The following is a 27,500-nucleotide window of genomic DNA, read 5'->3' as shown; positions in this document are numbered from 1 at the left end:
CAACGAGGGCAAGACACAACGGTCAGCCGGTAGTAGTTGACGGACGGTATGTATATGATGGACGCGAGCTGGCAGAAAGGCGGCGAGCTGGCAGAAAGGCGGCGAGCTGGCAGAAACGTTAGCACGCCGGGCGAAATGCTTAGCGGTATTTCGTCTGCGTTACGTTGTGAGTTCAAATTCCGCAGAGATCTACTTTGCCTTTCATCCTTTTGTGGTCGATAAATTAAGTACCAGTTACGCACTGGGGTCGATGTAATCAACTTAATACATATGTTTGTCCTTGTTTGTCCCCTCTGTGTTTAGCCCCTTGTGGGTAATAAAGAAATAGGCATGTATATGATGGACGCGATGTACGCATTCGCCCCCTCCAAAATCCTCTGCTCGTCACCGACTTCTCCGGGTTAAGTTTTGCTCCTGTCACATTTCCATATTCCTCCAAAGATGTGCCGACAACCTCGAGTTCTGCGGTCTGCGACAGCATGACAGTGATATCCGTTTAAAACGACACATCCCTTCCGACTCCCGGTTCTGGCAAGATGCACCTCCAGGTTCCGCATTAAGGGCTCGAAACTTCAATGCGTACAGAAAGGAGGAGATAAGGTGCCCTTGACCGATTGATAAGGAAATCTGAAACGTCCGAGAGGTGACCATTAACTTTGACCAACGGGCAGATGTGGATGTGCACCCAAATCTTCGACAAGCACCAACCTCTACGCTAACACTTTCACCAAGATCTTAAACTCTGTTTTGAGTTATGGGCCTGATGTTATCTAATGTGTCCCTTTTGTTTTCGTCTTTCCCTATCATCGTCACTACGCCTCAGTTCATAGCCCTGGAAATACGCCGGTTCTGTTGCCAGTTACAGCAGAGCACTTCGGGTAGATCGGGGAACAAGTCTGGCATATTTTCGTAATGCTAGTAAGACAGACCATCCAAACCAGGTGACTTGTGCCACGTGCAGCCGATAAGGGAGCACTGAATTTGGGCTGAAGTTTTCTGTCTTTCGCAGAGCTCAACGTCGGCCGTGAAGAGGGGAGGCAAGCCGACGAAGCACGGACTAACAATTTCTACCGTTTCTGGCTTGCTGCTCCCACAGAACCACTGACTATAGAGCTAGAGGAAGGCCACACACCTCTGCTTGGAATCACGTAGTGCATGTCCGTCTTGTTTCGTCAAAGACAAAATTGATGTTTAGTTACCACGATGCGCCTCCACCACACAGGCCCATCGAGCAGATAGTTCTCCTCTTTTGTCAGAGCAAGCGCCTTAGCTTTGACAATACAACTTTGATGTTTCGCATTGAAGAATTGGTCTAAAGCCATACTCGCTGCTATCTCGTCGGTTGTAAGGCCATTGCAAATAGCCTCGCCTAACATAGCCGCTAGCTCCTCCTCCTCCTCCTTTCTACTTTTATATAATGGTACATCTTCGCTCAACCCCATCGATATTGTTCCAATCTCTCTTCTGACAGCCCCCATCCATATATTGTTGACTATCCCCGCTGCCATCTTTTGCTTAACTAAATTGTTGACCCGGTCCCCTACCCCTTACTTTCTGCAAACGACATGTGCAGCTTCCAGTACCCGGGCCCTAACCTACGCGTCTTATTTAAGTTGATTATACAATTGCAAAAGTGGTGATCTCATTCTTGCTCACAACATTATAAGCGGAAAGTGTAACCTCTCCAAAGAGCTGTTCTTCACTCCTGCTCCAGAACGTTGGCTGCGGGGTCACTCCGAAAAGCTCTATCTGCGACAATTTCATTTCAATCAAATGAGAGGGGCTCTCTTCGTTCGGGTTGCGTATCCGTGGAATAAGCTGCCGGACGAGATAGTGAAGATGCCGACGACCGGTCGGTTCAAAGTCTCTCTTGACCAGAAATAGCCTGAACTCTTTGCATGAACACCACCCTGTATATAACTCCATGTCCCCCTACATGGCCTTGCTTTTTGCTTTTTGAGCCCAAAAATTAACTTAACTTAACTTCTGATCTGAGTAGGCTACCATTTTCAAATGTGGACATGCTGTAATATTACTGTCTGTTTTTTTAGTGTAAATCCTGTTAATATACGATCTAGATGAACCCATGCGGTTGGTCCAGCACCGCACTAGTGTATTAAATTAATCTAGTCGGTAACTGTGAGAGAATTGGAAATGGTTGGTCAGGTGCTCCAAGATTTTGCACACCCCGCCGCATCTATCGGCTACGATAAAACACAATCCCAGCCTGCGTCTCAGTTGCCATTCCAATTCCCCACAAACAGTAAATGCTGAGATGTATATATAAAGGCTTCCAAACTTAAGAAATCCGGCCGTTTTGCTCAACTAGGGGCATAGGCGACCACCAGTCTAATGACACTACCTTCACTATTGCTCACGTCCAGGGCCACCCTCTTACAATCTGGGTCCAGCAAGATTAACTTTACCTCAGGATCCAGATCATTCCTGAATATAACTGTCAGCCTACCTCCCATTCCCATACAGCTACAAATCTATTGGAAAATAGCTACCAACGGACTAGAGAAATACATATTTCAGAAGACTAATACAAATAACCACAAAACACGAACAAACCAAATAACTGTTATCAGTTTTTAAGGAAGCTGACATATACAAAAAACTATTATGAAGAAAAGATGAAAAAACAAAACGTGTAAAAGAACTGAAATCAAAACGATTGCAAGAAAAGCCCCTTCGTGGCAAAAACTGGATTAATCTAAACGCAAAAGAAATAGACAAATCAAAATACCAACAATGACTGAGAATCTCAGGACTGAAATCAGAGACTGAAGGATTTTAAAATTGCAGCATAAGACCAAAGCTTCCCCCAAAACGTATAACACAAAGAATCGTAGATGTCAGAGCAGAATATGTGGAGATGGACAAGTATCAATAAACTATATTATCTCTGGCTGCACCTCCTGGTTAAGATGGAATATATTCACACACACTGCATACACTGGAGCAACTATATACCCTGGAAGCTATGCCAACACTTTGGAATAACAATAGGATAAAGTTGGTATAAGCACACAGCAGAATAGGACACAGAAAATGAGAAAGTATCCATAATATGAGATATGCCAATGCACACAGATAACGAAATTAAGATCAATAGGTCGGATAGATTTGTCAGAGATCAACCAAATAAATGCTTTCTAATGACAACGCTTCTCTGAAAGAAATGGAGAAACTTACAAAATAAAAAGACCTGGAAAAAGAAGAAACTCCGATGTGGAGTCTAAAAACAATTCCTATCATAGCAGACGCATGATAAAAAACACGGCAAAAACACCAGGATTGACAAATATATATATAACTAGCAGTATCGCCCGGCGTTGCTCAGGATTGTAAGGGAAAGAACTATGTAAGCATTTTTAGAGAGTTACTCCCATTATATAACCCGAGCAAAAATCATTAAAAATGCGGAAAAATGATGGTAAATTATTTTTTTAAATCGTAGACTCATTGTAGACGCGCGCTAATACTCAGAAGGGCTCGATATGAATGACGACTATAAGATACCCGCTTTTGGTTATACTGCACCGCAAAATGTGGGAGTAGTTAGGAATCTAAATCGGAGGAGACAGAGTCTCACACACACAATTTCAATTTTATATATAAAGATATACAGAAAATTACATTACTAGGCATCACACACATCCTACGTAAAACACTTGCAATAAGGCAAAAATGAGAGCATCTCAACAAACCACAGCATAGACCCAAGACACAAAAGGCTGCACTTGGTAGTGCAGTCGAAGCACGCCATGAAAATAAGACTACTGCATAATAATAATAACAATAATAATAATAATCATAATAATAATAATAATAATAATAACAATAATAATAATAATAATCATATTAGTAGTAATAATAATAATAATAGTAATAATAATAATAATAATAAATGCCCTGATGCAGTATAAATGCCCTGATGCAGTACCAGGCAGTGGCTCTCATGGCTTCTGATCTTAACTGATTGGAAGTGTTATCATGTACATTGTTTTGTCTTGGTATAAAAGATGGGCTACAGCAAATATTCTGCTCAATACCACAGATTTGCTTGTCAGTTGTTTGACCATAACCAGTTGAGCATGTCCCTTAGTGGCTGACGATATGTGCATCTCTGATGACGAGCAGAAGTAGTGGGGGAGCATCATAGCCATGTGTTGAAAGGGATTCTTTGGGGTTTGAATAATTCACCTCTGGAAACATGGGTGGTTCTTTCAACATCCTTAAACAACCCTTATTCAGGGACCTTTTGAGCGGGATGGGCTACTCAACCTGAAGAAAATTCTAACTGGGCCCCACCTGCAAGGTCATGTGCTGTTTATCTTGATATGAGATCACCATGTCGCGCACGTATGGTTGTGATGCATGTGCCTAGTGTACCCTTATAGACGGGTAGTCATGATGGGTGTATTGGGCTTCGTATATTTTACCCCAGTGTCACTTTGATGGCATGAACTGCTCTCTCACTCAATAATAATAATAATAATAATAGTAATAGTAATAATAATAATAATAATAATAATAATAATAATAATAATAATAATAATAATAATAATAATAATAATAATAACATACTAGCAGAGCCAGAGACAATGCCTGAATGGCTCACGAAGGGGAAAACCATCTTAATTCCCAAATCAAATGAAACAACAAAACCAGAAAACTACAGACCAATAACCTGCCTCCCTACTATGTTCAAGGCATTTACTGCAGTGATATCACAAAGGCTGAACAAGCACCTGGACGAAAACAAACTGTTCCCAGAAGAGCAGAAAGGATGCCGCAAGGGCTCATATGGCTGTAAAGATCAACTAATGATTAATAAAGCCCTAACTGAAGACAGCCACAGAAAGAAGAAAGGCCTCAGTATGGCCTGGATTGACTACAAAAAGGCGTTTGATAGCATCCCCCACACATGGATCCTCGAAGCACTAGCCATTAACAAAGTAGCACCAACAATCATAAAATTCATAGAGCACTCTATGAATAAATGGCAAACAGTCCTACACCTCCAACAAAAGAGGGACTCATGAAAACCAAAGAATCCCATTAGAAGAGGAATATTCCAGGGAGACACGCTCTCTCCACTCCTTTTCTGCTTGGCACTGTCACCTCTATCTGATATGCTAAATAGACCTGGATGCGGATATAAATGTTACGGCAAAACGATCAGCCACCTTTTATATATGGATGACCTAAAACTATACGCTGCAAATGACAAACAGCTGGAAACACTATTAAAGACAGTTCATGGATTTACCAAAGAAATAGATATGAAATTTGGATTAGAAAAATGCGCCAAAGTAAGCATGAAAAGAGGAAAACTAGTTAAGAGTAACAACATCACACTAGATAAAACCAATGAAATAAAAGAATTAGACCAAAGCCAAACTTACAAATACTTAGGAATCCATGAACTAGATAAGACACAACACACACAAATGAAAGAGAAAATAAAAAAAGAATATTATAGACGAGTTAGATCAATACTAAAAACAGAGCTCAATGCTAAAAACAAGATAATAGGTATCAACACTTTAGCTGTCCCAGTTATAAGTTACAGCTACAATATCCTTAACTGGACACGAAATGAACTGTCCAAAATAGATAGGAAAACAAGAAAAATACTGACAGGATCTAGGATGCATCACCCAAAATCTGACATAGAAAGACTATATATAAAACGTATAGAAGGTGGTAGAGGCCTTATACAGCTGGAAAACTACTATAAAATAACCACCATAGGACTGCAAAAATACCTACTTCAGAAGGAAGGAAAACTGATCCAGATAGCAGCAAAACACGAGCAAAACAAAAAACTGTTCTCAGTATTTAAGGAAGCTGACAAATACAAACAAGAAATCATACCACCTAATAAACACAAAGAAGAAGAAGAAGATGATGAAGAAAAAAACAACAAAAGCTATAAAACAAATGAAATCCAAACTAAAAATAGAACAGCAACGAGCCATGATAAAACGATGACAAGAAAAGCCCCTTCATGGTAAATACTGCACTAAACTAAACGCAAAAGAAATAGACAAAGAAAAATCCCAGCAATGGTTGAGAAGCTCAGGACTCAAAGCAGAAACAGAGGGATTTTTAATTGCAGCACAAGACCAAAGCCTCCCCACCAGAAATTACCAAAAACATGTAATGAAAAGAAATATTACAAGTAACTGCAGAATATGTGGAGATGGACAAGAAACAATAAATCATATTATCTCTAGCTGCCCAGTCCTGGCTAAGAAGGAATATATTCACAGACATGACAGAGTTAGAACCTACATACATTGGAAGCTATGCCAACATTATGGAATAACAACAGAAAAAAGATGGTATAGGCACACACCAGAAAAGGTCACAGAAAACGAGAAAGCAACCATACTCTGGGCTATGCCGATACACACAGATAGAGAAATTAAGGCCAACAGACCAGATATAGTTGTCAGAGATCATGAAGAAAAAAATGCTTTCTAATTGATGTATCAATACCGGCAGATGACAACGTGTCTCTAAAAGAAATGGAGAAACTCTCAAATACAAAGACCTGGAAATAGAGATAACTAGAATGTGGAACCTGAAAACAGAAACAATTCCTATCATAGTAGGTGCATTAGGCATGATAAAAAAATATTCAGACAAATACATAACAAAAGCACAAACACATATAACATACAGAAAATTGCACTACTAGGCACTGCACACATCCTACGCAGAACACTTTCCATACAATAACCATCAGAGCATCACAACAAATCACAGCACATACCCAAGGCACACAGAGCTGCGCTCGGTAGTGAAGTGAAAGCACGCTATAAAAATAAAAACTACTGAATAATAATAATATAATAATAAAAATAATAATAAGGCACTGCACACATACTACGCAGAACACTTTCCATACAATAACCATCAGAGCATCACAACAAATCACAGCACATACCCAAGGCACACAGAGCTGCGCTCGGTAGTGAAGTGAAAGCACGCTATGAAAGTAAAACTACTGAATAATACTAATAATAATAATACTAATACTACTAATAATAATAATGATGATGATGGTGATGATGCTGGTGATGATGATGATGATGATGATGATGATGATGATGATGATAATAATAATGAAAATCAAGCTTTTTCTGGTTAGTTGGGGCAGGAGGGAATATGACAACCAATTACAAAGTTGTGAACGATCCAGTCAGTTTTAAAAACGATTGTGTGAGAAATGTAGGAGTGTGTGTGAGAGTGTGGGTGAGTTTTTTTTGTCGTAGTTTTCATAAAAATCTCTTCCCTATCTTCACCACTTTTCTTCGTTCTCTTATTATATATTAAACTATTTCCTCAGCTGCATCGACTCTTTTGCTTCTTCATCCCAGACTTTTAATAATTTATCCCGTGTTTCATGCGATTTCTTTCCAACGTTTTCCACATCACCGCGAATATCATCTGAAAGTATTTTACGGAATCTTTTCATTTTAAAATAAAATTTTGCACCCTCATTTGATTGTTCTTGTAACAAATCTTCTCCTTGTTCTTGTTCTTGTTCTTGTTCTTGTTCTTCTTCTTCTTCTTCTTCTTCTTCTTCTTCTTCTTCTTCTTCTTCTTCTTCTTCTTCTTCTTCTTCTTCTTCTTCTTCTTCTTCTTCTTCTTCTTCTTCTTCTTCTTCTTTTACACACACAGATTCTTCAACACCATCATCATCATCACCACTATCATATTCATCATCACAAAAAAAGACTGAAAATCTCCCTCATTTTCATAATGATCAAAATTAAGAGCGTCTCCCCATCATCAGCATCATAACATCATCAACATTCCGGCAATAATTTCTTCTCCACTTCCACATCATCATACTCATCACTGCCCTTAATCCACCCAACTTTATCTCCAAAATCATCAGGAAGTTCATCTTCATAGTAATCTACTGTTCATCACTTCCATCATCCAATTCGTTAGTCACAAATTTTAGTCAAATGTTCTTAACTCAATCTTATGTTCCAGGAAATTGCACGAAAATAATATTATGAAAATCAAAGCAGGAACCTTCCGACATCTTTCCAGTTTAACAACTCTGTAAGTTGAACCAACCTACTTTTATAATATTTCTTTGGCGATATCTTTCTGAGTCTGTAATGTCCTATAGATGCAATTTATATTTTGTGAATGTATGTGAATGTGAGTGTGGACCCACTTCTGAGACGTGATATATATGGGAGCGTGATACTTGAGGGGAAATATTTATTGCATGCTTGTATATATATATCTCTGTATGGATGAATGGCTGTGAGTGGGTAGCTGGCAGAATCGTTAGCACGCCGGGCGAAATGCTTAGTTGTATTTCGTCTGCCGTTACGTTGTGAGGTCGACTTTGCCTTTCATCCTTTCGGGGTCGATAAATTAAGTACCAGTTGCGCACTGGGGTCGATGTAATCGACTTAATACCTATGTCTGTCCTTGTTTGTCCCCTCTGTGTTTAGCCCCTTGTGTGTAATAAAGAAATAGTTTAACTGTAGATCGAATGTAAATACCATCTTTGAATAACCCTTGTAGACGTTATTCCTTTCTCTTCTTATTATACTACTTTTCACCTTCTTCTCTTTCTAATTCTTCTTTTTCTCCTTCTCCTCCTTCTTTATCTTCTTTTCTTTCAGTCTACATTTATTTTCTCTTCTTTTACCAGTCCTTTTTTTATCTTTTTGTACTTCACTTCCTCTTCGCTCCAGTTCCATCTTACTCTTCTTCTGTATGAACCCCCTAATTCCTCCTCTTTTTTATGCTCACCCGATTCCTTCTCTTCTTAATTTGCTACAACTTTTTTCTTCTTCTTTATTCCTCCTTTTCGTCTTCTTCCTCTTCTTCTTCTCCATTTATCCTTTTCTTCTCGTTCTCCCTATTATTATTCCTCGTCTTCATCATTTGCTTCTTCATATTCTTGTTCTGCCTCCTTTTCTTTTCTTCTACTTTTTTTCTTCATCCCCTTCTGTTCGTCTACCTCTCACAGATGTCCTTTGTATTCTCTTTCCCTTTCTTTCATTTCTTTGTTTCTTAAATATTCGTCTCGTGTAAAAAGCATCTTCATCTTCCTCTTCCTCATTCATCACAGTCGACGTCTACGGCATCAAGCTCTTTTTCATCTTCGTTATCAAAATCTTCACCAGGATACTTATGCTCATCAGGATAATTGTCATCATCACCTAAATTATCATCATTGATATATTCATGACTGGCAAGACCGTTTTATCGTTATTAACAGTAACTATATCTTCCACTTCCTCCTCTGCCTTGTCATCACATCAACTATCATCACCACCATCATCGTCGTCATCATCAACATAACCATCATCATCATCATCATCAACAACAACATCATCATCATCATCATCATCATCATCATCATCATCATCATCAGCAGCAGCAGCAGCATTATCATCATCATCATCATCGTCACCGTCCTCTTCCTTATAATGATCGCCATTTTATTTCCTCCTCCACACTCATCTGATTTCGTTAAAATATTTAATATTTATTCCAAAAACCACTCCTTATGGACCTTCCCATAAATAATACAGCTTTTTCCATTGCGTGAACTAAAAGTCGGAGTGGGACGGGATAAATAACTTGCATCATCTTGCTATAAAAAGCAGGTAGTAATTTCACATTGCACTTTGTCTTAGTGCAAGTTTCCAAGAGTGCATTTCGAATTTAAGTTATTTTTTCAAAGATAGTACAGAAGTGAAAAACGGGCGTATTCGGAATATTCTGTTATATGAGGCAACGATGCAACGGAAAGTGCAATGAATACTTATGCACTGTATGGGTGTCGGTAAATAAGCGTAAGTCAGTTTCAATGGTGGTTACTGCAATTCCGAATCGGAGAGTACAGCCTGGAAGACGAGCCTCGTCATGGAAGATCTGTAGAGCTACACAAAAACGTTCAGTAAAACTGGTAGAAAAATATATTCGTATCTGTTCACGAACTAACAGAGAAGTTTGCATTTGGTCATTCAACCATTCATTTGCATCTTCCATCAGAAAAGTCAGCGAATTGGGTCAATGGATTCCTTACAGATGGTACGTTTATATATTTGTTGTGCAAGGTTTTTTATGGCTGACGGTTAGTAAAGAGAGACACAAATAAGAAAGAAGAAAACAAAGGACCACTGATGCGGTCACAGGAGTGTGACGAAAGAACTCTGGCCGAAATAATATTCAGATTAATGTAAAAAATAAATAACACTGAAGCAAAATAACACCAAATATATAGTGCGTGTGTTTTTATTGGCTAAACTGGCAAAATGACCATTCCGAAATATAACAATTCCTTACAGATATTTCACGTCTAATCGCACGAAGCCACCATATGTTTGTTTTTCTTTGCTATCACGACTGATGAAAGAACCATTTTGGACCGAAAAGTAACTGGTGACGAGAAATGCATTCTCTACAAGAATATCAATCCCCGAAGACAATCGGTAGGAATAGAAGAAACACTGAGACCCCAGGTTAAAGAAGATCTTCACCCACTTAAGGTGTTATTATCTTTTGGTGGAATGTGAGTTTTCTATTCCACTTTGAAAATTTAAATCCAAAGCGATCGATAACAAAGGACATCTACTGCGAGCAGCATAAGCAGGAGGCGCAATGGCCCAGTGGTTAGGGCAGTGGACTCGCGGTCGGAGGATCGCGATTCCCAGACCGGGCGCTGTGTGTGTTTCTTGAGCGAAAACACCTAAAGCTCCACGAAGCTCCGGCAGGGTGGTGGTGGTGACCCCTGTTGTACTCTTTCGCCCTAACTTTCTCTCACTCTTTATTCCTGTTTCTTGTCCCCGACTTCCTATGCAACCACTGAGCCTGGATGCGCATTCATCCATCCGTCGATGCTCTCGGTGTCGGGGGTTGATCTGCTTTCTCTTCTGCGGGTCTCACGAATAGCAAAGGACCACGTTTCGCACTTCTCCCACTAATGGGACGAAGACAGTAGCATAAGCAGCTTATGTCAGCTCTAGAAGAAAAATGACCACCTTTGTTATCAAGTCTAAAGGTGTTCTTCGATCGGGAAAATGCTCGGCGACATAAAGTGAGTATGACATTCAAAAGGTTAGACTAGTCTGAATGGCAATCGAAGCTTCACACACCACATCTGCCGGACATTTCCAGATGTGATTTCCAGTTATTCTGCAGCCTTCAAAGTCATTTGGATGGAAAAAAGTATGAAATTTGTAGACAATTTCAGAACAGTACTGGAGGAGTATTTTTCGTTCTAAACTTGTGAAATATGGAAGAGGTCTACCATCATGATGATGATCATCACCACCACCACCATCACCACCATCAGCATCATCATCAACATGAACTCTAACACGATCATAATCGTCCACCGAATTATCATCATATCTAACAAAACCATCACAAACATCACAACTAACACCACGACAAACACCACCACCATAATTATCACCATCTACATTTTAATCAGCACCTACAATTTGTAGGCATTATATATTTTATTTCATTACGAACCTGTGTACGTTTTTTCACGTCTCACTTTTTTTTGTTACAGAAATTTGTATGATAATGACATCACTGAATTAGAAGCTGGATCTTTTCAAGATCTTCCCAGTTTAAAGTATCTGTAAGTTGTGTTACTTCTTGATTCTCTTTTATTGAAAATATACTCTTTACTCTTTTACTCTTTTACTTGTTTCAGTCATTTGACTGCAGCCATGCTGGAGCACCGCCTTTAGTCGAGGAAATCGAACCCAGGACTTATTCTTTGTAAGCCTAGTACTTATTCTATCGGTCTTTTTTGCCGAACCGCTAAGTTACGGGGACGTAAACACACCAGCATCGGTTGTTAAGCGATGTTGGGGGTACAAACACAGACACACAAACACACACACTCATATATATATATACGACAGGCTTCTTTCAGTTTCCGTCTACCAAATCCACTCACAAGGATTTAGTCGGCCCGAGGCTATAGTACAAGACACTTGCCCAAGGTGGCACGCTGTGGGACTGAACCCGGAACCATGTGATTTGTAAGCAAGCTACTTTATTTTATAAAATTTGTCATATTGACAGTACAAAGATTGTGTAGCTTTGCGGGCTGGTCAAACATATTAATGAATGAAAATGAAATAAAATGAATAAATGAGAGACGAAACCCAACACCCATTGATTGGATTTTTCTCGAAAACATATTTTCTTTTCTTAAAAAATCAATATGAGGTTCAAACCTCTTACAAGAAGGAGGCACTAGAACCTTTCGTTTATTTCGTTTAATTAGCCACAAGGGCAGCACATAGATTTACAACAATTCTTCTTGTTAGGTCCCCCAAGCAATGTGACTTGCCGCCTGCAGACAACTCTTCAACGACAAGTCGGGGCCTGCAAAGAGGAAAGCAAATTCTTTCTTGTCAAAGGTCGCTGTGACCTTTGACAAAATGAAGTTCATCTTGATGTTATTCTACTTTTCATCTTTTCCATCATCCAATTTTTAGACACAAATTTGTTCAATAAATGTTCTTAACTCAATGATATTTTCCAGGAATTTGCACGGAAGTAAAATTGAGAAAATCAAATCAGGAACCTTCCAAAATCTTTCCAGTTTAAGGACTCTGTAAGTTCAATAAACCTACGTTTATAATGCTTCTTTCACGATATCTTTCTAAATGTTTTCATAAACATCTCCTACCTCAATTGATTGTTCTAGTAATTCTTCTTCTTCTTCTTCTTCTTCTTCTTCTTCTTCTTCTTCTTCTTCTTCTTCTTCTTCTTCTTCTTCTTCTTCTTCTTCTTCTTCTTCTTCTTCTTCTTCTTTTTCTTCTCCTCCTTTTCTTCTTCTTCTTCTTCTTCTTCTCCTTCTTTTCTTCTTCTTCTTCTTCTTCTTCTTCTTCTTCTTCTTCTTCTTCTCCTTCTTTTCTTCTTCTTCTTCTTCTTCTTCTTCTTCTTTTCTTGTTTTTCTTCTTTTTCTTCTCCTTTTCTTCTTCTTCGTGTTCTCCTTATTTTCTTCTTCTTCTTCTTCTTCTTCTTCTTCTTCTCCTTCCAGTTCATCTTCTTCTTCTTCTTCTCCTTCTTCTTCTTCTTCTTCTTCTTCTTCTTCTTCTTCTTCTTCTTCTTCCTCTTCCTTCTTTTCTTCTCCCACGTCTTTTGGATCTTCCCATAAATAATACAGCTTTTTCTATTGCATGAACTAAAAGTCGGAGTGGGACGGGATAAATAACTTGCATCACCTTGCTATAAAAAGCAGGTAATTTCCCATTGTACTTAGTCTTAGTGCGAGTTTCGAAGAGTGCATTTCGAATTTAACATTTATAATTGAAGTGACAAAGGAGCATATAAGGCACAACGGAAGGTGCGATGAATAATAATAATGTACTGTATGGGTGTCGGTCAATAAGCGTAAGTCAGCATGAATGGAGGCGACTGCAATAACGAGACAAAAACTACAACCTAGAAGATGAGGGTCGTCCTGTAAGATCTTTAGAGCACAATGGGGACATTCTGAAAAACTGGTTGAACAAAATCCCATCGTATCTGCTGAGGAACTAGCAGTAAAGCTTGAATTTTGTTATTCAAGTATTCATCGCAAATTGGGTCAGTGGGTTCCTCACAAACCTGCCGAGTCTAATCGTGCCCTGACAGCGAATGTTTACGCTTCTTTGCTGTCGCATCTGACGAAAGAACAATTTTGGACCGAATAGTTATTGGTAAGGAGAAATGAATTATCTACAAGAATACAATGCACCGAAAGCAGTGGGTAGCAAGAGGAGAAACACCGACACACCAGGCTAAAGAAGATCTTCACCCACTTAAGGTGTTCTAATTGTTTGGTGGGATAGGCCCAGGAGTGGCTGTGTGGTAAGTAGCTTGCTTACCAACCACATGGATACGGGTTCAGTCCCACGGCGTGGCACCTTGGGCAAGTGTCTTCTTCTATAGCCTCGGGCCGGCCGAAGACTTGTGAGTGGATTTGGTAGACGGAAACTGAAAGAAGCCCGTCGTATATATGTATATATATATATATATATATGTGCGTGTGTGTGTGTCTTTGTGTGTGTGTGTGTGTTTGTATGTCTGTGTTTGTCCCTCTAGCATTGCTTGACAACCGATGCTGGTGTGTTTACGTCCCCGTAACTTAGCGGTTCGGCAAAAAGAGACCGATAGAATAAGTACTGAGCTTACAAAAGAATAAGTCCCGGGGTCGAGTTGCTCGATTAAAGGCAGTGCTCCAGCATGGCCGCAGTCAAATAACTGAAACAAGCAAAAGAGTAAAAGAGTAAAAGAGTATATGAGTTTTTGAGATGTCTAGTCCATTTTCTACATTCCAACCCAAGAGAAACGATAACAAATGATATTGGCTGCTTGCAGCTTGATCGGCTATAGTCAGCTCTAAGATTTAAAAAAACGACCAACTTTGTTATCAAAGCGAACGGCGTACTAACATCAGGATGGATTTCGGAAACATACAGCGAGGATGACATTCCAAAGGCTTGGCAAGTCTGAATGGGGAAACAAATCCCCAAACACCATATTTGCCGGACTTATCCACATCTAGTCTTCAAAATCATTTGGTTGGATAAGACTTGAATAAAAATTCAAGTCTTATCCAACCAAGGTTTCAGAAGAGTACTCTTTACTCTTACTCTTTACTCTTTTACTTGTTTCAGTCATTTGACTGCGGCCATGCTGGAGCACCACCTTTATTCGAGCAACTCGACCCCGGAACTTATTCTTTTGTAAGCCCAGTACTTATTCTATCGGTCTCTTTTGCCGAACCGCTAAGTAACGGGGACGTAAACACACCAGCATCGGTTGTCAAGCAATGCTAGAGGGACAAACACAGACACACAAACATACACGCACACACACATATACATATATACATATATACGACGGGCTTCTTTCAGTTTCCGTCTACCAAATCCACTCACAAAGCTTTGGTTAGCCCGAGGCTATAGCAGAAGACACTTTCCCAAGATGCCACGCAGTGGGACTGAACCCGGAACCATGTGGTTGGTAATCAAGCTACTTACCACACAGCCACTCCTGCGCCTGGAGGAGTACTGGAGGAGTATTTATCTTTACGGACAAGTGAAATTTGGGAGATTTCCAGTTAGATGGAAGAGCATTGTAGAAAATGAAGGAGAGTACATTTTACATTAAAACAGAATTTTATCTTATTATGACAATGAAAGAAATATAAAAAACGAATTATTTATGGGATAATACATTACATATTCCTCTCCATTTAATTTATATTTTGCAGGAATTTGTATAACAATGCAATCATAAAAATTGAGGGAGGAATTTTCCAGAACTTTAAAAAATTTAACAAAAGAGTTATTTGGATCATTCTTCATAGTACTCTTTTACTCTTTTATTAGTTTCAGTCATTTGATTGTGGCCATGCTGGAGCACCGCCTTTAGTCGAGCAAATTGACACCAGGACTTATTCATTGTAAGCCTAGTACTTATTCTATCGGTCTCTTTTGCCGAACCGCTAAGTTACGGGGATGTAAACACACCAGCATCGGTTGCCAAGCGATGTTGGGGGGACAAACACAGACACACAAAACAAACCCACCCCATATATATATATAATAATATATATATATATATTATATATATATATATATATGCGATGGGCTCTTTCAGTTTCCGTCTACCAAATCCACTCACAAGGCTTTGGTCGGCCCGAAGCTATAGTAGAAAACACTTGCCCAAGGTGCCGCGCAGTGGGACTGAACCCGGAACCATGTGGTTGGTAAACAAGCCACTCCTACACCTCAGTATTTCAATGCTGTCATAATTATAATATTTAATTGCCATCCCAGTCTATTGCGCTCTGTCTCTTTGTCTCTCTCTCCATCCTCAAACCACCTCCAGAGCTCTAAGTGATTGATTTTGAATGTCTTACAATATGAGTTTGTGTGTATGTTTGTGATTCCTTATGAGTGTGTATTAGTACATATGTGTATGTGTGTGTGTGTGTGTGTGTGTGTGATTGTTCAAGCCGCACATTTTATGTATGTGTATACACGTGTTTATGTTTCGTGTAGGGGGGGGGGTTCAATACTAGTGTATCAACTTGTGTTCATGTCTGTATAACATTTACTGCGGTTAGCTCTGGATCAAAGTTGAATGCCGCCCATAAATCTTGTAATTGTATTTTGAAAGCAACTTTACTCATATATTTCGTTTTGGGATTTGGTTTGCAAGATTCTTTATATGAGCACGTGTGTTGAAACATATTCTGTTGTGTCTGGGGAGTCATTTTCTTTTTGTGCCTTATAATTTATCACACTCACCGGTGAAACTTCCATTTATTTCTTATTTTTATTTTCCCAAATTTTCGTTGCGTCTTGCAACCTTTTCAATAGTCTTGACTCTGTCCGTTATTTACACTATTTACTTATATATAAATATCTCTAATCTTCCTATTCTTAACCATTTACTTTATTTCTCTGAAAATATTTCCAGCTAACTTACTTCTTCACCATCACCATCATCAAAATCATCATTGCCATAACTTTCCTCATCAACACCATTGCAATAAACACCACCACCATCACCACCACCATGCACATCCCCATCATCATGATAATCATCTCCATCATCATCACCATCACCATCACCGTCATCATCATCATCACCAGCACCACCAGTATCAGCATCATTATCAATTATCATCAACTCCATTACCTATTTCTTTATTACCCACAAGGGGCTAAACATAGAGGGGACAAACAAGGACAGACATAGGTATTAAGTCGATTATATCGACCCCAGTGCGTAACTGGTACTTATTTAATCGACCTCGAAAGGATGAAAGGCAAAGTCGACCTCGGCTGCATTTGAACTCTGAATGTAACGGCAGACGAAATACCTATTTCTTTATTACCCACATGGGGCTAAACACAGAGGGGACAAACAAGGACAGACAAAGGGATTAAGTCGATTATATCGACCCCAGTGCATAACTGGTACTTATTTAATCGACCCAGAAAGGATGAAAGGCAAAGTCGACCTCGTGGGAATTTGAACTCAGAACATAGCGGCAGACAAAATACTGCTAAGCATTTCGCCCGGCGTGCTAACGATTCTGCCAGCTCGCCGCCCTACATCAAATCCATTACCACCATCACAAACATCAAAACCAACACCACAACCACCACCACCATCACCATCATCGTCATCATCATCATCATCTACACCATCATCTTCAACGTCACTTTCCTTAATTTTTAGGTATTACATTTTATATTTCAATACGAAGCTGTACATTTTTTCACGGTACACTATTTTGTTACAGAGAGCTGAATGAAAATAACATCACTGAATTAGAAGCTGGATCTTTTCAAAATCTTCCCAATTTAACGATTCTGTAAGTTGCATTAGTATCTTTATTCCCTTCTGTTCACAATATAATCCTGGACGTTCAATGTCTTTCCATGCTTTCTTTTTTTTCTCACTCTCTTTAACGCACTAAATACACTCAGTCGCTTTCCACAGGAATATGCAATATTGCCGAACCGTTAAGTAACGGGGACATAAACACACCAGCATCGGTTGTCAAGCAATGCTAGGGGGACAAACATAGACACACAAACATACACGCACACACACATATATATATACATATATACGACGGGTTTCTTTCAGTTTCCGTCTACCAAATCCACTCACAAGGCTTTGGTCGGTCCGAGGCTATAGCAGAAGACACTTGCTCAAGGTGCCATGCAGTGGGACTGAACTCGGAACCATGTGGTTGGTAATCAAGCTACTTACCACACAGCCACTAATGTCTTTCCATGCTTTCTTTTTTCTCTCACTCTCCTTAACGCACTAAATACACTCAGTCGCTTTCCACAGGAATATGCAATTCCGTGTGAGTGTCTTGGAAGGTGTGTATGTGTGTGTGAGTGTGTATGTGTGTGTGAGTGTGTATGTGTGTGTGAGTGTGAATATCAGTGTCTTGGTTTATGCATCAGTTTCTTATAATTACTCTTTTCTCTTTTACTCTTTTACTTGTTTCAGTCATTTTGACTGCGGCCATTCTGGGGCACTGCCTTTAGTCGAGCAAATCGACCCCGGGACTTATTCTTTGTAAGCCTGGTACTTATTCTATCAATCTCTTTTGTCGAACCACTAAGTTGCGGGGACGTAAACAGACCAGCATTTGTTGTCAAGCGATGTTGATGGGACAAACACAGACATACAAACATAAATATATATATATATCACGTGATCACGTGACCGACCAGTCCATCAGATGTAGTTACGCATCGCTGGTCACAATGCGTTCGCATTGTTTCAGCTTCGAATGACGCCACCCCGCTGGCTAAGCGAGCAGGCCAATATAATATATATATATATATAATATATATATATATATATATATATATATATTTATAATAAAGGGTTAAATGCAACAAGTTGCTCAAAACCACATACCGAAAATATTAGAAATAGCAGCCAAAATTGGTCACTATTTCCTCTACTAGTAAAAAGTCTCCACAAACAAACAGAATTTGTAAGCTGTATATGGCAAAAGAAGGCAGAAAATAACGAAAACCCAGCCTCTGGATTAATTATACAGACAAATCTACTAGGTGAAATTGATTAATTTTATTAAATTAATTATATTCCACCCTTTATTGAATATATATATATATATATATATATATATATATATATATACATATATACGACGGGCTTCTTTCAGCTTCCGTCATTCAAATCCACTCGCAAGATTTTTGGTCGGCTCGAGGCTATAGTAGAAGACACTTGCCCAAGGTGCCACGCCGTGGGACTGAACCCGGAACCATGTGGTTGGTAAGCAAGCTAGTTACCACGCAGCCACTCCTACTCCGTATGATTTTGTGTATGCATGTGCATATCTAAGTTTCTGTCTTTCAGCATGAATGAACGTACACGACTGTACGATTTGATTTGTATGTCTTTTTGTATATTATTTATTATGTTAACTTCTCGATCGACGCTGATTACCATTCATGGCTCTCCGTTCTAATTATATATCATTAACTTCTACAACGCGAAGGATGATTCTGCATAAATTTCTTCTCTTCTCTTGATCATTACTTTTCCTCCTAATTTCTCCCCCACCTACTACTACTACTAGTAGTAGTAGTAATAACAATAGTAATAATAATAATAATAATAAAAATAATAATAATGATAATAATAATAACAACAGCAACTGTAATAGTAATAATTATAATAATTATTACGTTTATATAATTGTTGTGCAAGATTTTTGATGTGAAATCGTGTGTTGAAACAAATATTGTTGTATTTAGGAATGTTCATTTTGCCAGTTTAGCCAATAAAAACACACACACTATATATTTGGTGTTACTTTGCTTCACCGTTATTTATTTTTTACATTAATCTTAATCTTATTTCTGTCAGAGTTCTTTCGTCACACTCCTGTGACCACATCAGTGGTCCTTTGCTTTCTTCTTTCTTATTTGTGTGTCTCTCCTTACTAACGGTCAGCCATTTTTTACTTTGTATTTCTATTGTATGTGTCTTCATTTGCGCATATTATTATTATTATTATTATTATTATTATTATTATTATTATATTATTATTATTATTATTATACTTATTATTATTATTATTATTATTATTAGTATTATTATTATTATTACTATTATTATTATTATTATATTATTATTATTTTATTATTATTATTATTATTATTATTATTATTATTATTATTATTATTATCATTATTACTATTATTATTATTATCATTATCATTATTATTATATCATTGAGTGAGAGAGCAGTTCATGCCATCAATGTGACACTGGGGTAAAATATACGAAGCCCAATATACCCATCATGACTACCCGTCTGATAAAGGTACACCAGGCACATGCATCACAACCATATGTGCGCGACATGGTGATCTCATATCAAGATAAACAGCACATGACCTTGCAGGTGGGGCCCAGTTAGAATTTTCTTCAGGTTGAGTAGCCCATCCCGCTCAAACGGTCCCTGAATAAGGGTTGTTTAAGGATGTTGAAAGAACCACCCATATTTCCAGAGGTGAACTATTCAAACCCCAAAGAATCCCTCTCAACACATGGCTATGATGCTCCCCCCCACTACTTCTGCTCGTGATCAGAGATGCACATATCGTCAGCCACTAAGGGACATGCTCAACTGGTTAAGGTCAAACAACTGACAAGCAAATCTGTGATATTGAGCAGAATATTTACTGTAGCCAATCTTTTATACCAAGACAAAACATTATTATTATTATTATTATTATTATTATTATTATTATTATTATTATTATTATTATTATTATTATTATTTCATTATTATAATAATTTCATTTATTGGCCACTAGTGCAGACGTATAGTAGACACTACTGTAGACTGGGACAGTTGGGATTTTACACGAAACAACGAAAGCAATAAAAAAACATGAAAATTCCCTAACAGGGGTGATTACCACCCATGTTTGGCTCAGTTACCCCCTAATCCTAAATCCCCCGATGCTTCGATGGTACTCTTGAAGGGTGCACCTCTCTTTCTCAAATTCACCAGCCTACAGACCCGTTATTTGAGTAGGTCCACTCACACGGATCATTTTCGCAGCATTTATACACATTTCGCCAAATGCATGGGTGGGGGGCATCACTTCTTTCTTTCTCCAGCCTCGTCTTCCTTTCCAAGTGAAATCTGAAAATGCAGAGGAGAGATTGGACGAGGAGAAAAATACTGTCTCAAATCCTTGCAACCTTGTCCAACATGCAAACTCTTTCGATGCTAATGCCAGGCAGATGAAAATTCCCTGCTGTCCCTGGTCAAGGAAGACAGCGCCGCAATCTTCAGAATTGACTCGGCCGATACCCAGTTCCATCCTAAACGCGACAACAACTGTTCGACATATCTCCATACTTCAGTAATAAATAACACTGAACCAGTGCTTGAAGTACGGATTTGTCTAGGTGAGGGCCGTGTGAGAGCACTTCCGGGCTTGTAGTTTATCCTAAACCAGCAGTATCACCTGGTAGCACTGTCAAGTGAGTTATCACGTCGCATAGGCAGATACTGATGCTGTTGTTGTTGCTGTGGGAGTGAGTAATACGAGGCGGGAGGGATTGATATTTTGTAGGAGGGTTGATGAGAGAGAGATCGTTTTACCCTCGGCTCTGCCTTGGTTGCTGATGCTGATGTTAATAGTGATGGTGACGACGCCAAATTCTGTGTTTGTGTTCAAATATTTTTACAGAACATTGGGCGTTTTCAGAATGCAAAGGATAATCAAATAAATAAATACAGCCCCTTACGGAGCGGAAAAAAAACCACTACACGCCCTGATGTCCATATCTGGAAAATTTATAATATATGTTTTTACAAGGAATAAAGTATAACAACAAAAACAGTAATAATAATAATAATAATAATAATAATAATAATAATAATAATAATAATAATAATGATAATGATAATGATAACAATAATAATAATAATGATAATATTAATAATAATAATAAATAATAATAATAATAATAATAATAATAATAATAATAATAATAATAATAATAATAATAATAATAATAATAATAATAATAATAATAATAACATGCCTCCTCATTGATATGACTGTCCCAATCGACATAAACGTATCTGTCAAGACCTACCAAAAACTGAGCAAATTAAAGATCTTGAAATAGAAATCAGCAAAATGTGGAACCTGAAGACTAAAACAATACTTGTTGTCATAGGTGCCCTGGGAATGATAGCAAAAGGGGCTGATCGCTACCTAACTCAGATACCAGGAAACCCCAAAATGGCAGAAATTTAAAAGATAGTGCTCATGGGAACTGCTCATATCCTACGCAAAATACTTTCTATGTGATCTCAAGTTTTAAAACAAACATAATTTTCGTTTTCTTTTCTTTTTTTTGACATCATTCACTAGTACAACACTAAATACAAAACCAAACATATGGCACACTAGGCATAACAACATCACGAACTTCCAGCCTGTTGTCTCTTGAGGTCTCTGGATGAGTCTTGGAGCCAACTTGTACAAATATAAAGCAAAAGTCAAACGTATAATAATAATAATAATAATAATAATAATAATAATAATAATAATAATAATAATAATATGGCTTTTGATAGTATCCCCCCCCCAAAAAAAATTGATCCTCGATACAATAGCCATGAACAAGTTAGCGTCAATATTCATAAAATATATAAAACATTCCATGAATAAATGGCAGACAGTGCTACAGCTTCGGACAAGAGATGGACTCATAAAACCCAAAGCCAATGCCTTTAGGAGAGGAATATTCCAGGGAGACACACCCTCTCCACTTGTTTTCTGCTTGGCACTGACACTTTTATCTGGCTTCCTAAACAGCGGTGGATGTGGAAACCAATGTTATGGGAAAACATTTAGCCATCTCTTAGATGTGGATGATCTAAAACTGTACGCTACAAATGGTAAACAGCTGGAAACATTACTACAGACAGTACATGGATTTACCAAAGAAATGAAAATGAAATTTTGCTTAGAAAAATGTGCTAAAGTACATTTTTCAAAAAAAAAGAAGAAAATTAGTTAAGAGTAGCAAAATCACACTAGATACAGCAAATGAAATAAGACAATTAGACGAAGGCCAGGCATACAAATACTTAGGAATCAAAGAACTATATGCCATACAGCACAAATAAAGGAAAGAGGAAATAAGACAGGAAGAGTATAGGCGAGTTTGATTAACACTGATAACAGAGCTAGATGTGAATAACAGTAGAATATGTATAAGCACTCAAGCCGTTCAAGTCGTAATTTACAGTTACAATATCCTTAACTAGACTCTAAAGGAAATAATCAAAATAGAAAGGAAAACAAGAAAAATAATGACAAGATTTAGGATGTATCTCTCAACATCTGACATAGAAAGGTTATATATGTAACATGTGGAAGGTGGTAGAGACCTTGTGTAGCTATAAAACTATTACAAAATTACCATCATAACTACAAAATAACAACAAAAATATCCATTTCAGGAGCAAGGAAAACTAATACAACTATCCACGAACGAAGCAACAAACTGTTTTCGGGCTTTAAGGAAGCTGACAAATATAAAAAAGAATTCATAATACCTAACAATTATGAAGAAAAAGAAGAAACAACACGCAACTGAAATCTAAATTAAAACTGGAGCAGCAACGGATCATGAAAAAACGATGGCAAGAAACCCCCCTTCATGGCAAAAACTGTGTGAAACTAAACGCAAAATAAATATACAAAGCAAAATCCCAACAATGGCCGAGATGCTCAAGACTCAAATCAGAGACTGAAGGATTTTTAAATTGCAGCACAAGACCAAAGCTTCTCCACCAGAAAAATACATAAGAAAAACACCAGGAGTAACAAATATATATAACTTGCAATAAGGTAAAAGTAAGAGGATCACAACAAACCACAGCACATACTCAAGGAATACAGAACTGCGCTCTGTAGTGCAGTGAAATCATGTGATGAATATAAGACTACTGAAGAAGAAGAAGAAGAAGAAGAAGAAGAAGGAGAAGAAGAAGAAGAAGAAGAAGAAGGAGGAGGAGGAGGAGGAGGAGGAGGAGAAGGAGAAGAAGGAGGAGGAGAAGAAGAAGAAGAAGAAGAAGGAGGAGGAGAAGGAGGAGAAGGAGGAGGAGGAGAAGAAGAAGAAGGAGAAGAAGAAGAAGAAGAAGGAGGAGGAGGAGGAGAAGAAGAAAGAGGAGGAGAAGAAAAAGAAGAAGAAGGAAGAAGAAGAAAAAGAAGGAGGAGGAAGAAGAAGAGGAGGAGGAGAAGAAGGAATAGGAGAAGAAGAGAAGAAGAAAAAGAAGGAGAAGAAGAAGGAGAAAAAGAAGAAGAAGAAGGAAGAAGAAGAAGAAGAAGAAGAAGGAGGAGGGGAGGAGGAGGAGGAGGAGAAGGAGGAGGAGGAGGAGGAGAAGAAGAAGAAGAAGAAGAAGAAGGAGAAGAAGAAGAAGAGAGGAGGAGGAGAGAAGAAGAAAGAAGGAGAAGAAGAAGAAGAAGAAGGAGAGGAGGAGGAGGAGAAGGAAGAAGAAGAAAGAGGAGGAGAAGAAAAAGAAAAAGAAGAAGGAGGAGGAGAAAAAGAAGGAGGAGGAGAAGAAGAAGAAGGAGGAGGAGAAGAAGGAATAGGAGAAGAAGAAGAAGAAGAAAAAGAAGGAGAAGAAGAAGGAGAAAAAGAAGAAGAAGGAATAGGAGAAGTAGAAGAAGAAAAAGAAGGAGAAGAAGGAGAAAAAGGAGGAGGTGAAGGAAGAGGAGAAGAAGAAGAAGAAGGAGGAGGAGGAGAAGAAGGAAGAGGAGAAGAAGAAGGAGGAGGAGAAGAAGGAAGAGGAGAAGAAGAAGGAGGAGGAGGAGAAGGAGGAGGAGGAGAAGGAAGAGGAGGAGAAGAAGAAGGAGGAGGAGGAGGAGGAGAAGAAGGAGAAGGAGGAGGAGGAGGAGAAGAAGAAGGAGAAGAAGAAGAAGAAGAAGGAGGAGGAGGAGAAGAAGAAGGAGAAGGAGGAGGAGGAGGAGAAGAAGAAAAAGAAGGAGAAGAAGAAGGAGAAAAAGAAGAAGGAATAGGAGAAGAAGTAGAAGAAGAAAAAGAAGGAGAAGAAGAAGGAGAAAAAGGAGGAGGTGAAGGAAGAGGAGAAGAAGAAGAAGAAGAAGGAGGAGAAGAAGAAGAAGAAGAAGAAGGAGGAGGAGAAGAAGGAAGAGGAGAAGAAGAAGGAGGAGGAGAAGAAGGAAGAGGAGGAGAAGAAGAAGAAGAAAAAAGAAGGAGAAGAAGGAGAAAAAGAAGGAGAAGAAGAAGAAGAAGAAGAAGAAGAAGAAGAAGAAGAACAACAACAACAACAACGCTTTTTGATGGATGTTTGGAGCAAGAGGGAATAGGACAACCAATTACAATGTTTTGAATGATTCAGCCAGAAGTGTGCGAGAGCGTATGAGTATGTTTAAGAGAGGGTGAAGGCGGGTGAGTGTATCATTGCGTTGTTTTAGTCGTAGTTTTCATAAAAATTTCCAAATTATCTTCACCTCTTTCTTATTTCTCCTATGTTAATCTATTTCGTCAACTGCATCGACTCTTTTTCGTCTTCATCTCAGACTTTTAATAATTTATCCCTTGTTTATGCCATTCTTTCCAACGTTTTCCATATCACTTCGTATATTATTTGTAAATATTTAACAAAATATTTTCATTATAAAATAAAAGTTGGCTCACTCAATTGCTTGTTTAGGTAACTATACTTCTTCTTCGTCTTCTTCTTCACAATCGTCAGCAACATCACCATCATCATCATCATCATCGTCATCATCATCATCATCATCATCATCATTTTCATCAAAGTTTATATCACCCCCATCATCAGCACTCCCAAAATTATTTCTTCTCCTCTGCCGCATCATCATACTCATCACAGGCCCCCACACCGCCCCACCCAACATTATCTGCAACATCATCATGAAGTTCATCTTTATAGTAATCTACTTTCCATCTCTTTCATAATCCAATTCTTTAGACACAAATTTGTTCAATAAATGTTCTGAACTCAATGTTATTTTTCAGGAATTTGTACGAAAATAAAATTAAGAGTATCAAAGCAAGGACCTTCCTCAATCTATCCAGCTTAAAATATATGTAAGTTAAATCAACCTATGATTATAGTATTTAATTGACGATATTTTTCTAAATCTGTAATGTCTTTGCATAGACGCAATTTATAGTTTGTCACCTTCATCTCCTTCTACGACTTTTTCTGCTTCTGTTCCTGTGTATATTTCTAGTACTTCCTCTTCTCCTATTTCTTCTCTACTTGTTCTTCCTCTCCTCCTCCTCCTCCATCTCTCTCCTTCTCCAGCTCCTTCTCTTCCTCCTTGTTCTTTTGCTGCTTCTACCTCTTCTTTCTCTTTAGCTTGTACTTGGTATTCTTCACCTACTGTTCAGCTTCTTCATCTCCTAATTTTTCTCATTCTTGTTACTGCTGTTCTTCTTCCCTTCCTCTTCTTTTCAGCTTCTCCTTCTCCTTCTCGTCCTTCCTCTTCTCCTCCTTCTCCTCTATTTCTTCGTCTACTACCTCTTTTGTTTCTCCTAGGCTTTATTCAACCTTTTCTGTTCCTCCTCCCCTTTCTAAATCCGGTTATATTCTGTATTATACTTTTACTCCTACTTGTTCTTCTCTTTTCTTCTTATTATCCTTCTTTGTCTACATCTTCCACCCGCCTCTCTACACTGTTCGTCTTGTTTCTTGTTCTTCTTCATCATCATCATCTTTTGCATCTTCTTTTCCTTTTTCCATTATTTTCCTTCTTCCTCAACCTCTTTCTCTTCCTCCTCCACCATCTTCTTCCACTTCCTGTTCTTCTTTCCCTTTAATTCTTGTAATTCTTCCTGCTTTCTTTTGCATTTGCTTTCCTGCTCTTTCATTTCTTTGTTTTCTTTCATATTTGTCGTATGTAAAACATCTTCATCTTCCTCTTCTTTCTTCATCACATTCAACGTCTACTTGATCAAGCTCGTCTTCATCTCCGTCATCAAAATCTGCATCAGCATCCTTATACTTAACATGACAAGTATCATCATCACCAAAATCATCGTCATCAATACATTTATGACTGGAAACACCATTTTCATCGTCTCCGACATAATCAGCATCAACATCATCATCACCATTAACATTAACAACATCCTCCACCTCCTTCTCCTCCTCCTCCTCTGCCTTGTCATCATATCCACTATCACCACCACCGTCGTTGTCGTCATCCTCATTCACCAAGTTATTTCGCTATTTAATATTTAATATTTATTCCAAAAACCACTTCTTTGGATTTTCCCATTAATAATACAACTTTTTCAATTGCATGAACCAAAACTCCGACTGGAACGGGATAAATTAACTGCATCACCTCGATATAAAAACAGATAGTAATGTCACCTTGGACCTGTACTTAGTCCAAGTTTCGATTTTAACAGCTATTTATTTTTTCAAAGCTGGAAGTGACAAAGAAGCATATTCGTCATATTCTGCTTCATGTGTTCAATAAAGGCAATAACACAAAAGAAAGCGCCAATCTACTATCGCCACCACCATCATCGTCATCATAGTCACCATCGCCACGATCATCATCAACAGCAGCACCATAAACATCATCATCGTCGCCGTGTTTTCCCTTTCATAATCGTCATTTTCTTTCCTTCTCCACACTCATCTAATTATCTCCCTATAATTAGATGATTGACGAGAACGTTCTGCAAAAACTGGTAGAAAAATATTCCCATCGTATCTCTTGAGGAACTGCCAGTGAAGATTACATTTGGTCATTCAACCATTCATCGACATATGCGTGCCGGCGGAAAAGTTAGCAAATTGGCTCAATGCGTTTCTCAAAAACTTTTCGAGACTGATCGCGCGCAGACAACGAATATGTGCT

General features: G+C 38.4%; 1 protein-coding gene across 1 annotated transcript in view; it reads left to right on the top strand.

Moving 5' to 3' along the window:
- Window positions 1–27,500, top strand: part of LOC115215777 (protein artichoke-like) — a 150,980-nt gene that overhangs the window by 71,395 nt on the left and 52,085 nt on the right. The window contains exons 8-12 of the mRNA XM_036505741.1: window positions 8,023–8,094; window positions 11,582–11,653; window positions 12,572–12,643; window positions 17,339–17,410; window positions 25,639–25,710. Of these exons, the coding sequence (XP_036361634.1) occupies window positions 8,023–8,094; window positions 11,582–11,653; window positions 12,572–12,643; window positions 17,339–17,410; window positions 25,639–25,710 (360 nt within the window). The remainder of the gene's footprint in view (window positions 1–8,022; window positions 8,095–11,581; window positions 11,654–12,571; window positions 12,644–17,338; window positions 17,411–25,638; window positions 25,711–27,500) is intronic.

The sequence above is a fragment of the Octopus sinensis genome, linkage group LG9, assembly GCF_006345805.1.
Source record: "Octopus sinensis linkage group LG9, ASM634580v1, whole genome shotgun sequence".
Classification (NCBI taxonomy): domain Eukaryota; kingdom Metazoa; phylum Mollusca; class Cephalopoda; order Octopoda; family Octopodidae; genus Octopus; species Octopus sinensis.
Note: the sequence above shows the minus strand (reverse complement) of the source record. Positions and strands in the feature narration are given on the sequence as shown.